General features: G+C 37.5%; 1 protein-coding gene and 1 pseudogene across 17 annotated transcripts in view; both read right to left on the reverse strand.

Annotated features, from left to right (window-relative positions):
• KAT6B (lysine acetyltransferase 6B) overlaps positions 1 to 17769 on the reverse strand; it is a 208091-nt gene that overhangs the window by 33431 nt on the left and 156891 nt on the right. For all 17 annotated transcript variants that reach the window (XM_078345540.1, XM_035267893.3, XM_078345539.1 and 14 more), the window contains 5 exons: positions 17092 to 17213; positions 15208 to 15323; positions 12714 to 12855; positions 9404 to 9565; positions 6152 to 6245 (listed from right to left, as the gene is read on the reverse strand). In XM_078345540.1, the coding sequence (XP_078201666.1) occupies positions 6152 to 6245; positions 9404 to 9565; positions 12714 to 12855; positions 15208 to 15323; positions 17092 to 17213 (636 nt within the window). The remainder of the gene's footprint in view (positions 1 to 6151; positions 6246 to 9403; positions 9566 to 12713; positions 12856 to 15207; positions 15324 to 17091; positions 17214 to 17769) is intronic.
• On the reverse strand, positions 3192 to 3698 carry LOC108594112 (small nuclear ribonucleoprotein G pseudogene; annotated as a pseudogene).

Here is a 17769-nt window from a genome sequence, read left to right on the forward strand (position 1 = left end):
AAACGGATGATTCCAGGGCTGGCTTATGAAAAGGATAAGCTAAATCTGGACCATCCTGGAAGCATGAGGAAAAGACACAAGAACCCACTTTAGCAAATAGTTGCTGCTAAATAAATCTGGGACAATTTGATGTTTGGGGAACATCAAAATCAATGATGGTAACAACAAGTTATAACCCATAGAGTAAAATTAAAACCCATAATTACATTAAAAAACTAAATAAATGGGGAAGAAGAAACAACTCTTCCTTATGGAATGCCAATTAATAAACTGTAGAAAGAATGGAATTAGAAAATTACCATTTGGTAATTATCATAGTAATAATTATTTTAGATAAGAGCCATAAATGAATGGTAAAACTAGAAGGTGAAAATTATATGAGAATTGATATTTATATAATCCCAAAATATCTTCTCACCAGATACTTACTGATTACAAATGGAAAAGTGGTAATTTCACAGTGAAGAAACCTGGCAGGTACCACCTTAACCCAGCGATGAGAAAAATATATTATCACATGATCCTGATGAAATGCACTGGGGGGACAGTCATTTCTATGGTACTCCTGCCAAAAAATGTACAGCCTGAATCTAATCATGAGGAAACATCAGATAAGCCCAAACTGATTCACACTGTACAAAATAAATGGCCTGTATACTTCGAAAATATCAAAATCATGGAAACACAAAGAAAAGCAAAACAAAACAAAAAACCAGGTACTATTCCAGATTAAAGGAGGCTCCAGGGACAAAATAACTACATACTGCATGTGATCCTGGAGGAGGAGATTTTTTTTTCCTCTAGAAAGAACATCAGTATAAACTGGCAAAATTTAAAGTATGAACAACTTGCATAGATTAATATCTTGATTTTAATAATTTGTATTGTGGCTATATATGAGAGCATCTTCATAAAAAAACACTGCAATATTTAGGGATAAAGGTACAACATGTCTTCAACTTACTCTCAGATGATTCTGAAAAAAACTATGAGAGAGAAAGAGAGAAACAAAGGGAGAGAGAGATTCAGAATAACAGAGCAGAAAACAGATGTGATAAAATGTGAACATGAGCAACAATGCATGGGAATTTTTGTTATTATTCTTAGAGCTTTTCTATAAGTCTGAAATTATTTCAAAATTAAAGAAAAAAATAGTGAGATGGAGAAAGTATTTCTGGGCAGCCCCAGCAGCAGAAGCAGTCCAGGGCTAGGGAGGGAACACTCTGGGGCCCCAGTGCCCAGTAGCAGCTGGAAGAGCAGCTCCTTGCCTTGCTGGTGTGAGGCTCTGAAGAAGGAACTGCAAACGTTTTGCTGGCAAGGGAGTTCTCTGAAGTTCTGAGATGTCTGGTGGGGATAGAGAGAGAGAGAGAGAGAAAGAGAGAGAGAGAGAGAGAGAGAGAGAGAGACTTTACAGACAAGAGATGGGGGGAAACTTTAGAATTTTCTGATTGAGAAGGAGAGGGAATCCTAGAATCCAAGAGGAAAGAAAGAACTCCTGGCTTTAAGAGATCCGCCTGCCTCAGTCTCCCAAGATCTACCTGCCTTGGCCTCCCAAAGTGCTGGGATTATAGCGCTAGTTTAACAAAAAGTCTAATATGAAAATGGACATGACCTAATTTTTACAACATAGTAAAACAGGCCCTATGGAGAGAGGGCATGGGTTTCTCCGCTGAACAGCCATTACTTTCTTTCTTGGAGTGACAATCACTCTCTCCTCCACCCATTCCAGTTGTGGGCAAAGAGTCACAAAACCCATTAGGGAGCTTATGAGCAAATTGGGAGTTGATGCCCTTTAGTCACTCTGGCCAAACTCTGCAAATGGCCTCCTGGAGAGCCATGCTCTGATAAATCCCAGAGAAGCTTGTCTAGTAAGGGAAAGACAAATGACTTATTCCGCAAGCAGCACATGGTCCCGTGGATGACCATTCCACCTCACTCAGCTGCCCTGAAGAAAAGTGTTCAAAGCTCTGCATTTGCAGTTCTTTTTTTTTTTTTTTTTTTTTTTTTTTTGAGATGGAGTTTTGCTCTTGTTACCCAGGCTGGAGTGCAATGGTGTGATCTCGGCTCATCGCAACCTCCACCTCCTGGGTTCAGGCAATTCTCCTGCCTCAGCCTCCTGAGTAGCTGGGATTACAGGCACGCGCCACCATGCCCAGCTAATTTTTTGTAATTTTTAGTAGAGACAGGGTTTCACCATGTTGACCAGGATGGTCTCGATCTGTTGACCTCGTGATCCACCCGCCTCGGCCTCCCCATTTGCAGTTCTTTACACAGATGGTCCCTGGCTTACAATGGTTCGACTTTATTATGGTGTGAAAGCAATACCATTCAGTAAAAACCAAACTTGATCCTTTTCTGGGTTAGTGATACAGCACTCTTACATGAGACATTCAACATTTTATCATAAAACTGACTTTGTGTTAGATTATTTTGCCCAACTGTAGGGTAATGTTAAGTGTTCTAAGCACATTAAAAGTAGACCAGGCTAAGCTATGATGGTTGGTAGATTAGGTGTATTAAATGTATTTTCCATTTATGATATTTTCACTTTACAATGGGTTTATCAGCCCACAGACCCATTGTGTCTAGGAGCATGTATATATGCACAACACATTACATTCCACCCACGTCTGTGATCAAGTGTGCAAGTGGGTGGTTGTATCTTTCTCCCTGCTTATACCTTGTTTCAGCTTACTAAACTGCAATTATAAAGATCTACCTGATTTACAACCTCATTTGACTTACTGAAAATACATCCCTGACCAAAAGACCCCAGGCTCATGTACAAAATAGAAATGAAATAAATTTAACCATTAAAAGTCTTTTGAGAAACCAGAGCAGATTTTAGAAAACCTGCAACCCTAGTTAGCTTTCTTTCTTGGGCTCCAAATTATGAGATTAAAAATGATCAGGAGAGGTCATGTGACTCATCCCTACCTTCTGCAAAAGGCTGGATTTCAATCATTCTGGAAAAATATTTATCTACCATTACTTTAAGTAACTTCCAAGAGAAGGTGCTATTAATTTCTTCAGCCACCTACTCTATCTTCCTTAAAACTTTTAGAGCCAAGAAATTCTTTTGGTTTTAAACTGAATTTCTATTGGGTTTACACCAGTTCCCATTTTCTTTGAGTGCTATAAAATTCTTCCCCTAGTCTCCCTTTCTCTGAGGGAATAACACCAATCCCTTTTCAACTTTTTTTTTTTTTTTTTTACTATTACAAAAGTTTAACAAAAAGTCTAATATGAAAATGTACATGACCTAATTTTTACATCATAGTAAAACAGGCCCTATGGAGAGAGGACATGGGTTTCTCTGCTGAACAGCCATTATTTATACTCGTTCCAAGGCTCCTAACATGATGATACTATTTCCTCGTATTACCACCATTCCAATATTGTTCTGTTGTCCACTAGTCGCCATCTCCTCCATGCATTCATCTATCACAAGATTCATAATGGGATCAAATCCCTGCAATATTCCTTGGACATGTCTGCCACCATTTAATTTCAATGATAACTTCTTGTCCATAAATATTTTCAACTCAGGAGTTTGAGCTTTGCTCATGATGGCTACTCTGCAGGCTCAGAGAGCCCTTTTCAACTTTATTCGAACCTTTCATCACACTCCTTAACTCACTCCAGTAGGGACAATGCTAAGTGTACAGGAAAAAGAAAATTGAAAACTACACCCTCAGCACCTCACTGCCTGGTCACATCCTGGTGGACAGCATTCATCAGGGTGGCCCTGAGCCACTCATTAAAGAGTTTAATGTGTTCTGTAGTTTAAAAATACAAGATATATTCTAGTAACAGTTTCCACTAAAATGGTTAAAATAAAGACACAGCATTTGAAGATAATGTCTTTGTTATCTGGATTGTCTGTTCTCTTATGCAGAAGGTCTTAGTGGCAGATCATGCTGTACAAGTAAGATGCTACTGAATTTAGAGCTTAAACTTTTACCTAGTAAGTACCAATTCCTTTTTAATTTTAGGTAGACAATCATTGTGGACAGCAACCATATCAATCTGAAATTTAATTTTTATCAATAAAATTTAATTTATATAATCTAACGCATATTATTATATAGGAAACTGTCCTACTGGATACAGAGAAGTTGGAAGTCTGATGCTTCCATCAATAATTATCACAAAAGGGTGAACAGAATGTAAGTGTGATGCCACAGAGAATATGGAACCAATAAAAGTATGACATAAAATTCCAGGAGGTAGGATCAAAAAGCAGAGATTCTTCAGCTGGCTCTTAACAATGGGCAGGATTTTTAATAAAGTCTAGGAAAGGAGGAGGAGATCATTTCAAGGAATGGATTGCACAGACAAAAAATGGAGGTATAAGATCCTGCTCAGAATATTTGAGAAAAAGGAGATTAGTAGATGAAAAAGCCTAAACGACAGGCTGGAACTAGACATTGAAAGACCTTGAATACCGAGCTAAGGAATTGCCTTATTCTGTAGGCATATAGATATGACCACAAATTTAAGTCTGGATGGCTGCTATGCATACCAGAAACTACATTTATGAACTACTTATGAATGGTAGCCACACAAAACTGGAGAACAAGATAAATGGTTTTGCCCTCAGAAATTATTACAGCTAGGACTCCATAAAAATAAAAATGGTACACTGCATTTGGTAGATGGCCCTCCTTGAGATTACTGGTTTCATGGATATCTAGGTCAGCAAAGTATAGATAAGATTAGGGTAATTAATTAATAACTAAAAATATTATCTAAAAATAGAAAAATAATCAAAATTCTTCTTTTAAAAGAATCACATTCTTCAATGTTAATAAATTATATAAATCAGTCCAAAACTGCTATTCAGTTATTTTATACTTTAATCAGACCTTAATCTTTTAATACCTAATAATACAGCTTTTGATTCACTATATTGCTGGGAGCACGGTGGCTCATGCCTATAATCCCAGCACTTTGGGAGGCCAAGGCGGGTGGATCACGAGGTCAAGAGATCGAGACCATCCTGGTCAACATGGTGAAACCCCATCTCTACTAGAAACACAAAAATTAGCTGGGCATGGTGGTGCATGCCTGTAGTCCCAGCTACTTGGGAGGCTGAGGCAGGAGAATTGCTTAAACCCAGAAGGCGGAGGTTGCGATGAGCCGAGATCGCGCCATTGCACTCCAGCCTGGGTAACAAGAGCGAAACTCTGTCTCAAAAAATAAATAAATAAATAAATTCACTTTATTTCTTCATGGTTTTCTGTGAGCACATTTACATTGCGGTTCTGGCATCCGACGTACCTGACGAAGATTGTGCAAAGTCCTAAATTTCCCTCCTTTCAGTTAATAATCAGACAAGCTGCAATCTGCTAATCAGCAAGGACCTGGTTCCTAGTGACACATGACCAGAAATGACTATTATCATGGGATATCTAGTCATCGTGTTATCTAGATATTTTGAATCAATTCTCCAAATGCACCCCTAATACTACATTTACATATCCAGTAAAATACAAACAAGAAGGAAAAAAACTACCAATTTTTGAAAACATTATCCATGTGCATACTTTTATATATTATTCTGGTTTTAATTGAGGAGGCTCAGAAGATATGAGTGTATATATGATAAACCTCAGATACAAACACTGTTAATTTCCATAATAGAAAAGGGAAATTATCAAAACAAGGTAAGAGTTATTTCTACCAGCAAGGCCCAGGATATGCTGCCTAGAGAATTATTTTTCTAAATGGAAATATACCTTTCCTGCTTTGTACTGTACAAGATTATAGGCAAAATTTTAGAGAGCTGAAAATCCTTTCAAATAATACTTCCTTTGGCTTTAATCACGAATAATTGCCTCTTTTGGTGCTAATGAGCAGGAGCACCACAAAACGGAATGTAATTCTGCCAGTTCATTCAGGGTAATGGCTTTGCATGTGAGGGCCACTGCCGAGAGATCTAGTCTCAATTTCCTAGAGTACAATCACTGAGCAGCAGTACATTTTTCAATTGAGGAAGATGTTCTAACCTATGTAAATATAAATAGAAACCCCATTATCTATTGATAAAAACAACAATGCAGGTTAAGTAAAGTTTTAAGTGTTACTGTTTCCTGTAACAGCCATGAGCTTCCTGAGATCAAGAAAGTAAATAAAGTACTTCACTTACTGAAATCAATGAGAAACCGTCCAAATCCTTGCCTTTGGTGCTGGGGCATGATCATTATGCAGGAGACATTATATTTCTGCTGGCAAAGCTTTTCCTGAGGGAAGGAGAAACAGATCGAGTATGTCAGAGCCCTGCTGAAGTGGGCAATTCCCTGCACCTGCCACTGTCCTTGTAAAACTGTCCACTAAAGAAAGTCAGTGAGTTAGGTCAGGATCAAGCAGAAAAATCCTACTATATTAATCAATTAAACTATCAGCTAACAATAAACCATTGACTCTGGGCATGCCTCTCAACTACATCTTTATTCTTGAAAGTCAGTGCCATAAAATATGAATAAAGAATCCAAAGAAATATAAACCAAATAAAACAGAATACAGATAGAATAGAAGAAATGCTTTCTTTGCTCAAACAACTTCAGAGACAGAGAAAATAACATCCCAGGGAGTTACCCAGTGGAGTAAGTCAGGATTTAGCCAACTATCTTGCTAAATATAATAATAATCTACAACTCTGCAACAGCAATCTGTCTTCTGCCTTTGGGCAAATGCCCCAGTGAAACTAAAACAGTATCTGCGTGGGTAGATGTGCACAAATATATTTCTCCTATGAATAAAAAGTCAATGTAAAAAGCTAGAAAAATAATTAATTTCCATTTCAAACCAGGAAAACAAAATGAAACAAAAAGACAACAACAAGAAACCCCAAAGCCTCCAAACAAAAGGTTAGACCAAAAAATTACCGACAGTCTGAAATCAGGAGGAAGACTGGGTAGCACATGGTAAGAACAGCTCTTACAGCTAAAGAAGAATTTGCAGCTTTCATGGGAGGTGGCATCAGAGCAGTAATTTTTTATTCAGAGTACACAGAAGTTGCCAAAACCTACACAGAGATCTGGAAAAGGCTTTTGAGGTCGTGGATGCTCTGGCCAAATATAAACCACAAATAAGACTGACCACAAATGTACCAACCACACCAAAGAATTACTTCAGAACACCCAGATCTTTAATGAACCAATTTGAAAGATCACAGGAGATGGTTGTGGAAAAAACCCTACAGGGCAGAATTGAAGATTTCTTTGTGAAAAAGATGTACTCCCAACTTTTGCATATTTGTAGCTGTCTATGGAGCCTCTAAAAAATGAGGAGGAAGCAACGTGTGTCAGTTTTCCTAAGAAGATGAATCGTCCATCACTGGATGTGCACATCAATGGCAAAGGTTCAATTAATTTGTCTGTTTTGCAAAGTTAGACAAATGGGTCACTCTCTCTAAAAAGAAATGTACTCTGGGTTAAGAGAATTCATCCTTGATGCCATTCCCTTCTTTATCCAGAACCACTTCCACCTTTTGGAGTTTTTTAAGATCCAATATGTAGTGATCCTTCTTCTCCCACCCCCCAAGTTAATATGTTACTACAGCTAAATTCTAAGCTATGGATAAAATAACTGCTCCATCCTTCCTTTCTGTTTAGAGCCATCTACTACGTGCTTGGAAAGTCATATGCATGTAACAATTTGCACTGAACCTTTCTAGGTCATTCCGGCCCTTCTCTGGCTATCCTTGAACTGTCATTCTAATAACCTCTAGAATTTGGTTCAAGAATAGCCCGAAAGGGCCAGAGTCCTCCAGATTCCAATTGACACAAGAATACGGTTTAGTTTCATCTACTCTTTTAACATGGTTATTTTTTAGATTAATTTTTGTTTCACTACACTGCCAAGGAATATTAGTATTCCAAAATAGTAGGAAATGACAGCAGCTGCTGCCGTGCTATAGAAGAAGATATGACAAAATAAGAAAAGTTGAGCTAGTTCTGAGTAAAATGTTGGGTACTCTGGGAGGAGGAGAGGCAGAAATTCAAACTTCAAGAATCACCACCAACTCTACACATGGCTGCTACTCAGTGGCCAACACAAGACTCAGGAGCAGGATGGTCAGTGCAGCACAAGCAAGGCGGGCACCGTTAAGCCTATGTTCAAACCCACAGACACCGAAAGAAACACCATTTTCTAACAAGAAGGACGCAATCATTATTCTTTTTAAGTCTCTGGAGAAAAATAATCTTGACAAACCTACATAAAAGGTAAGGTGTTTTATTTATTAGTCATATAAATAGATTCCCTATTGATTGTTTTATTCAGTGTTAATTCTCTATCATCTTTTGAATTTGTAATGTGCAAATTAACTTTCTTCTTTTTCACCGTAAAGCTTTGCCAAATATGTGGATTAAAACACTGAGGCAGTTTTCCATGAATTCTGTTACTTATTTTTGCTTATGATCTTTGGGGTTGATTCTTAAATTCAGGACAGCTATAGTTTGCAAGTACCTTCATATATATTCTATCTTCTGAACCTCCATGAAAATGGCACTTTTATAAAGCATCCCATTTACATTGTGAAAGAGCAGATTCATTAAAATTCACATATCACCTAATATAAAAAGTATATAATAAATAAAATATAGAGTTTGGACCTTCTGCCTAAAAGTTTCATAATTATCGTCTCTATTTAGATGTACCATTCTGGTACATTTAACTACTCCCCTCAGAAAAGTTAAGGTCATTCATTACCTGGTGAACATCTCCAAACTCAGTTTTCCTTTATTGGAATTATTGTTTCTCAGAAGCCTTTGAGCAAAAGAATGTGAGTGAACTGCTCTGAACCAGTGAAAAGGACAAGCTATATCCCCTCAGTATGTCAATGTTTTTGCCACTCTAACAGGTAGAAATACTTAAGCTTTCTAAAGGTGAGATTGCTTTAGAACTTAAAACCATAGCACAGAGAAAAAGAGACAAAAGTGTAAAATCAGTCATTTTATCAGCTTGACTATCCAAATGCCAATGTCCTAACTCACTGAGACACTGTTGACCACACAGGGAAGGCAACAAGGAGAAAGGAGAATTCTCTCTTCAATGCTACATACAGTAAACTGAAACCTTCATGTTGACACCACTTAAAGGGAAAACAGAAATAAGCTTAATACTGAGAAAATCAAGGATGCTAAGTGGTCCACAAGGCAGCAGTTACAATGTCATCAAGACAGCACACAGTGTTGCGGTCCTCTACACACTTACTAGGCACCATGGTTTTTTTGTTTTCATCTTTTAAAATGAGCTCTAAACAAGAACCTGAGCTTTTCAAAAACACATGTCACTTGTTCAAATTATAGTCATGAAAAAGCCTTGTTCAAAGGATTGGGCTCTACCAAAAACATTTTGAAAAAGAAAATGAAGGTCATGCTGGCTCTTGTTTTACCTTAGAGAAGTATCCAACCAGATGACAGCCCTTTTCATCATTTTTTGTAAGGACATAAAAAAGGAATGGCTCAACATCATAATACAACGTTTTGTGGTCCAGGAAGAGCTTGGCTAACAAGCAAAGGTTTTGGCAATAAATTTTGCTCATATTCCCATCAACCTAGCAAAAAGAAACAGACAACATTATTTAACATAAAAATACTGCTCCATATAAAATTGTTTCTTCTATATGGCATTTCAGAAAGTACATTAATTTTATTTCCAAATCCTAAACTGAGAGATTAAAACACTCTATTAAGCAAGTAGAGCTTTAACCAGGAAACAGCTGTCACTGGCAAATCAGAATTCCACGTTTTCTCTTAAATTCGGTACATTTAAGATAGTTTAAATTTCTCTTTATGCTACCAAAGGAGGGCCAAACTACCAGCAAAGAAGTAATTTTTACTTGTAGCTTATTCTGAGTTAAAAATGATTAGGCATGTCCTCTCACTTTACTTGAACCAAATAAATAGGTATTAAGGAAATATAAACAGATCAAAATACTTCTCAAGTAAGTTAAACTTTATGTTGTTTCAAAAGGGTTTCACATAAAACTAAAGTAAATGAACTGTATTATTCTGATTCCCCACAAGTGTGGATTAGCAAAGAGGTTTCCATTTTGGTTCTATCCCAAGCATCATTTTAAATATAATTGGAAAAGATAAAATATCTATGTTGGGAATACTTACAGAGAAAGTGATATGAATTTCTACCTACAATAAGCACCATGATTACAGTCTACTTGTCTTCAAAATAAAAGAATCAAGCTGTGATACTGATGGCTATAGACAGGAGGCTAGGTACAGATGCCAATTTCTTTGATCAAATGTAGTTACTTGTTGAAAACACAAAACACAGCAGATTCAAGAAGAATTTCCCTAGCACTTTTCTTAAGGGAAATGGATATTTGCTAAGCAGAGCTCTTAAACAATGAACTTGACCATTCTCAGGTCTCCTGTGAACCATACGGGTTCTCATCTTGCACAAATTATTTTTAGATTTCATATAACTATTTCCCTTGGATGAAACCTAGGTCCCATACGTAGCAACACAATCAAATATGGGCAACGGGCACAGAGGATACAATTCTCCCTTTAATTAAAGGAAGTTTTCATGTATTTGAGAGTATGGGCCTTTTGGAAATGGCAGTAGATTACAAAAAGGAAAGACAGAGATACACATATCTGTGAACTGGAAAAGTAGAGAGGTGACAGCGTGGAAGAAAATTCTGATCAGCTGTGAAAGCTGTAAGAGGAATACATAAAGAGAAGACAGAAAAATCATAATCTGTGATTATTCTTCATTTATTTTATAAGTTTTTTAGGAAACTGCTGGGAGAAAAGTTGCCCAAATGTTATACTCTATTAACTCAGATTCTAGAATAGGGACGTTGGTATTTATCAAATCCATCTCCTTATTTGTATAAGCAAATTTTACATTCATGCTTCTGATGCTTCCCCTCTCATCTCTGTATGGTCCAAAAGCGCCTGCCCTGAAAGAACAGCCTATTCTTGCCTAACCAGACTGATTCCTTGCACCTGAGAAGATGTTCCGTGGATTTATGAGGGCTTCAATCAGATGCTATGCATGCTGATTTATTAAATAATTACTTAAGGCCAACAATGTGTTTTGAGCTTTGAGAAACAATGTTCTGGTTGGAAGAAAAGATTTAAGGCATCAAAAAAGGAGCCAATAGGAAAGCTGAACTTCTGACATTAGCTCTGTCACCTGAGCTGGCTGCGGCTGGCAGGGTAGCATAATCAACAGGAGGGTCAGACAACGTGTATTCAGCCTTCGCTCTAGCCCACTGGTTCTTCTGGGGGTGATTCTGCCCCCCAGGGTGTGTTTGGCTATGTCTGGAGACAATTTTGGTTGGTACAGCTGGCGGGGCTGGTGGTACTACTGGCATCCAATGAGTAGAGGCCAGAGATGCTGCTAAACATCCTACGCTGTATAGCACAGCGCCTACAACAAAGAACTCTACAGCTTAAAATGTCAATAGTGCCCAGATTGAAAAACCCTATGCCTAGCATTTAGTAAGAACTAATATATCACCTAACCATCCCAGCAACAATACCCTGCTTCCTCCAAGCTTGCCAAAAGAGCCTGATACAAAAGAGGAGGCTTTTAAAAACCATCGTAAGATACAACTGGAGTTTCCTGTGTTCTCTGATCAGTCTTGGGGAAAAACTAGTGGGCACAAACCTGTCTGAGAAGGAGCCTGGTCCATGTGAGAAACCTACAACCTACCCTTTATGTAATATGATGGCAAGAAATTGCAGGCCAGAAATAAAGAGAACTGTAAGGCGGAATAGTAAATTTCAGCCTGTACAATTCAGAAAAAGAGAATCCAGAAGTGAAACTATATTTCAGAGAAAGAAGACATCATATCTGCTGTACAAGTCAGGCTTGTTTCGAGTACCCAGGAATGAGCATCAGTGCACACCAAAATGGGTCACAGAGGAGAAAATGCGTAGACAATAGAAGGGTACAAGTGGAGGGAAGAGCATGAAGGAGAGAAGTGAAAAGCCCTGCAAACAGACAATAACGTGGAATGAAGGCATGGTCTCCTCGAGGTGGAACTGACACAGCTGAACTGAATCCCTTAAACTGACAACAGATACATAATTAAACAATGCAACTATATAGAGGCAAAGGCCTGCTACTAAATCAATTCTGGAAATACAAAATGTCTTCAAGAAACCCACAATGACAGACATATGGCCACAAGGGGTTCCTGTGAACAGCAGAGTTCTTCAGGGGTGGCCATCTACCCAGATGGGAGGAGAGTTCCAACATCTGCTAGGGTCTCACCAAAAGGATTATCCATCCTGCCAAGAAGTGGATGGAAACACAGGTGGTTGTGTATTGAGGAGATATGTACAGCTGCTCAATTCCCTGGAAGAGTGAGCACCTGCCAGACATTGGCTGGAGCTGCTGAACAAAGCTCATTTCTCCTGCCAAAGAAAGTGGAATTTACAAAGAGCTGAGGAGATCATAAATTCACTGGTGAATATATCTGGTGTAGACAGGGATTTGGGGAAGACAAAAATGTTAATGTGATGAAGAAGGGATCCTTCATCAATCTAAATGGTTGCTTAATATGGTTAGATAAACATTCCAAAACATGGAGATGTTTTAAAGGGCAGTCTGAATTTCACTGTCATAATTAAATATACTTTGCACCTTCTAAACACAAATCAGCACATAGTCAACAATGAGGAGTACTAGACTTCAAAAAGCTGAATGTTTTATTTATACTTGCTTACCTCAAATACTGAAAGGTCTTTCCTTCGGTAAATTTCATTTGCTGGAGGATGAAACCATCCGCACTTCTTTGAGTGTCTTAGCAAAATATTTTTACTTTTCATATATTTAAGACAGAATTCGCACAGGTAAAGCTTTGGTAATCTGTTAAAGTTTAAAAATCACAGAATCTATCAGATTGATTACTGTTCGGAGGGGAAGATTGAATATTGTTCAATTTTCTCTAAGTCATAAAAAGGTCGGGTGCAGTGGCTCATGCCAGTAATCCCAGCACTTTGGGAGGCTGAGGTGGGCAGATCACCTAAGTCAGGAGTTTGAGACCAGCCTGGCCAACATGGTTAAACCCCATCTCTAATAAAAAGACAAAAATTAGCTGGCATGGTGGCACATGCCTGTGGTCCCAGCTATTCAGGAGGCTGAGGCAGGAGAACTGCCTGAGCCCAGGAGATGGAGGTTGCAGTGAATCAAGATCACACCACTGCACTACTCCAGCCTGGGCAACAGAGTGAGACACTGTCTCTAAAAAAAAAAAAAAAAAGAAGAAGAAGAAGAAGAAGAAAGCCAATAGTAAAGAGAGAATGTAAAAACCACCTTACATTATTTTTCAATATAATCCTTATCCATAATATGTGCTGCCTTTACTTCGTGAACAAATCATTTGTTTCCTTTAAAATATCCAATGTAAAGAAAGGCTTACAGATGTGGAACTACCACCCTAAAAATCAACTTAATAGGGATACTATCCTGTCAAGGGACCAAGCATATTTTTCTTAATTCAGGTTTACTATATTATTTCCAATTATATATGGTCAGTGGTAGAACTATAAGAATAATTTACTTAGAAGTGAATTTATTATTTTTAGACAATCTGCATACATACAAGGCAGAGAAGTCCTTGAACTTAGTTGTTACCATTTCCACTTCTGGAAGAGGTAACTTGAAAGTTATTACCATAGATCTATATATGGTCTAATGCAGTAAATGGCAGGGCTGAAAATCAAAAGACCTAATTTGTTTTCTAGCAATTCCACTGTCACTTTGAGTAAAAGACAAATAACCTCTCTTCCCTGCTGACTTTTTCTCCACCTTAAAAATCAGAACACTTTTAATTTCCATATCTTAATGAACATTGCTAGTATTTACAAAAAAACGCTCAGAAGCACTTTCAAGGTCTTTGGAATATAAGAATGGGGAAAAAGGTTTTCGAGAGAGAGAGAGACACAGATGAGAGCACTTTCAAAACCTGCACTTATGTACAAATTTTATTCAAAGCTTTCAGAGGACATGGTTTATGATTACCTATGCAAATTAAAGCTCATAGACTTTAAAAAAAAATTGTTCAAGAACACACAAAGAAATGGTATAGGCTAGGAGGAGAAACCCAAATTCTTGACTCTTACTTTGTCACTTAACTTTCTGAACACACTTCTCATTTTCTCCAGTTACAAATAAGATCTATTCTATAAGAAAATCAAGTTTATAATTACTGAAAACTTTGCAAACTAAAACACTTCTGAAGGTACTAGTAAGTACCCTGACGTACCCGATAGAAGAAATCTATTCTCAATGTACCCATTTTGGGATATATTCATTCATAGCTAATCTTAAGTTTAAGGCAAATGAAAACTCAGATCCCATTATTTTCTCTTCTTTTTATTTTTTATTTTTTGAGACAAAGTCTCACTCTGTTGCCTGAGCTGGACTGCAGTGGTGCAATCTTGGCTCACTGAAACCTCCACCTCCTGGGTTCAAGCGATTCTCTTGCCTCAGCCTCCTGAGTAGATGGGATTATAGGTGTGCCCCACCACACCTGGCTAATTTTTGTATTTTTAGTAGAGATGGGGTTTCACCATGTTGGCTAGGCTGGTATCGAACATCTAACCTCAGGTGATCCACCTACCTCATCCTCCCAAATTGCTGAGATTACAGGAGTGAACCACTGTGCCTGGCCCTCTCTTCATTTTTAATAAGTCACAAATGGCTCTAAAAGTAAAGACTTGGGGAAGGGTCTCTAAAGACTACTCATTCCCACTGAATTTCTCCCATTTTTCCTTCTTTTGCTAAATTTCTATTAAAAACTTGAAAATAAAATGCCAGAAATCAGAGCTAAAACTAATAGGCCTAATTAAAAAATATAAAAGGCAACTAGAGAAGACAGTCTACCAAATAATTCACCATGGCAAATTTCTTTTTTTTTTCTTACTTGGTTTCACACAAAACCAACATTTGCCCAATTAACCAAGAAAAGAAAGCACAATCTAGAAGCTAAATGGCAAAATGTATAATGCCTGTGTAACTAAGGCACACAAGGAATTTACAGAGAACAAGAAATACTATAAAAAAGTGCTAGCAAAAGCAGTAGTTTGGGAAACAGTTAGCATTGACCATCAAAATTTATTTCCTAAATCATCCCTAATTCCTGCTTTAGAATCAATAATTTTCCTTTCTCCCGTATATGACATTAAAGATATATACCTGCCAAACTTATTCCATTACCTTGCATATTCCTGTGGGTAAGGCGAGGAGTACCAGGTTTGGATTTCATATTTACCAAATTCAATCACAGAAGGGTACCGGCCACAGTCTTCCACCCCACTCTCACACTCTATTTTCTGGCAAATAGAAAGAAAAGAAAAATAATAATATATATACATCACTTACATTTTGGTTCTTTCACCAGTGACTATCAAAACTTATCAAGACCAGAACACTAATCTTAATTGTGAATTTTCATGATCTTAAAATAACACTATCAACCCTTATAAAACAGGTCGGGCAAAAGTAATTGCCGTTTTGATAATTACTTTCAATGGCAAAAATCACAATTACTTTTGCACCAACCTAATATTACCTTTGTGTGAGTTCACAAAAAAACAAGCAAATACCCTAAGAAACAATATAGCAAAGGAAATAAGTGTGGTGTAAATACATACAAATGTTGGTAGAACTGAATTTAATAATCTGTTGTAATATATTAGAAATTAGGTGACTATAAGATGATGTGGCTGTTACACAGACTTATAGTTTCCTATTCCTCCACAAGGTAGTATTCATCAGAACTGTAATTAAATAATCAATTGTGAAATCTGCAGGTTAGCACTTGTCTCCTATTATTTCCCTTATTTCCATATAGTAAGCCATATGAGTTTAAGAATGCTGCCTGCCAGATTCACTGTGGTATCCCTAGTGTCTAGTACAGTGTCTGACACAGAACAAGAATATTTCTTGAATGAAAAAGCCAGTTTTACCATGTTGGAATGAAAAAGCTTTAGAATTAGCAGTATATTTCAGATAATGGCCTATTGTTCGTATTTATACATGAATGTCAGAAGTAGGCCCAAGATAAAGGATAATATTTAAAGACTTCAAATCTTTTTTTAAAAAAGAGATGGCATCTTGCTGTGTTGCCCACGCTGTAGTAAAGTGGCTATTCAAGGGTGCAATCCCACGACTGATTAGCATAGGAATTTTGACCTGCTTCGTTTCCAACCTGGGCCAGTTCAAGAGCTTTTAATCTTAATAACTGGGGGAAATTTGACATTTATCTTAGCCAAAGGAAAGCTGCTACAAGGCATCCTGGTAGGGTGGACTGAGGGATGGAAATATCCAATAGCTCTAAAGGTAGAAACTATCAGGAGTATTTAGCCCAACTGGCTGCTACTAAAAATAAAGCATTAAGAGCCTACAGAAAACCCCTTCCCCACAAAACAGGAAGTGGGGCTGGGTAGGGAGTCTACCTGACTGCACTGGCCAGAGAAACCAAACGCAGTGATTGACTCAACAAAGTCACAATTCATAACAGATTCGTCTTTGAGAAGTCTGACAGCCTCATCTTTCAATATCTGGGTGCTAATAAGCAGAATTAAAGTGGAACCACTTAAAGAAATTACTGGACAGCGAAAATCAAACTGACAACTGATCATGAAACACAATATTGTTTTCATCAATGCAAAAGAGCTAAAAATATGAGACATTTTTCATACGGCTGGCCATCTGTCTTGGAAGAAGCATCAGTAAATTTAACAACGATGTTCTTCTTTTTGTTAGTGATTTTAAATTGTTATTTTCTAAATTTAGGCAAAACTCATCGGAAATCTATTCCTTCATACCTAGAAATGTTTTCCAAAATCTGCCTGAACCAGTGCTGCTCTATTTTATTTTGCAAGAGCAGCTGAGCCCCTACCTACTTCTAAGAGTGGAGACAATTCTACAAAGTCTTTGCTTTTGAATGTACCGTCACTAAAAATGGGCAAGGTAACACCTAAAGAATCACAAAGGATGTTGAAAGGGATTCTCTATAAGATCAACACAATAATTCCATATTAATAGTTAGAAGCCATATTTTATACTTGCTATGATAATGTGGGATCCTTGCCTTACCTCCCAAGAAAGTTCCTGGGCCTGCTTAAAAACATCCAAATCCTCTTCAGTAACGACATCCTTGTTTCCAATCACATTTACATCTGCACTTTCTTGTTTGATGTTTATTTTTATTTCAGTATCTGTCATTTAAAACCAGCAGAGAGTGTATTCACTAACTTGAATCATGAGTAACCACCATATATTACCAAAATGGCACCAAATTAGCATAGTGGGCAAATAGGGATTTTTTTTAAGCTTTATAAGCTTTTACATCTAAGCACTGCTCAAAGATCCAGCAGTATCCTTTCCCTGCTATACTCAAATTTTTATTTGAATTTATCACTTTTATCACTGTCATCTCTTTACAGCTTTAATAAATACATGAGGGAAAGTAAGAGCAATACACAGCGAAATCATGTTTTTCAACCAAGATTAGAAGTTTTATCAATGTCTACTTATAGCATTCCCATTATCAGTTTTGAGATAATAAATTCTACTACTTTGTCCAAACGACACATTTTTGGTTTTCTGTTTGATAAAGGGTAGCAAATGTAATGGGCCAATTTGTTCAATGATATTATGAAATCCGTTTTCTCCCTGAGGTGGATACACACACAGACACACTCACATCCAAAAGCACACGTCACAGAGTCACAGATCAGGCTTTGCTGAGACGGAAGCAGGATGAACTTTGTC

This window comes from Callithrix jacchus, chromosome 12 (genome assembly GCF_049354715.1).
Source record: "Callithrix jacchus isolate 240 chromosome 12, calJac240_pri, whole genome shotgun sequence".
Taxonomy (NCBI): domain Eukaryota; kingdom Metazoa; phylum Chordata; class Mammalia; order Primates; family Cebidae; genus Callithrix; species Callithrix jacchus.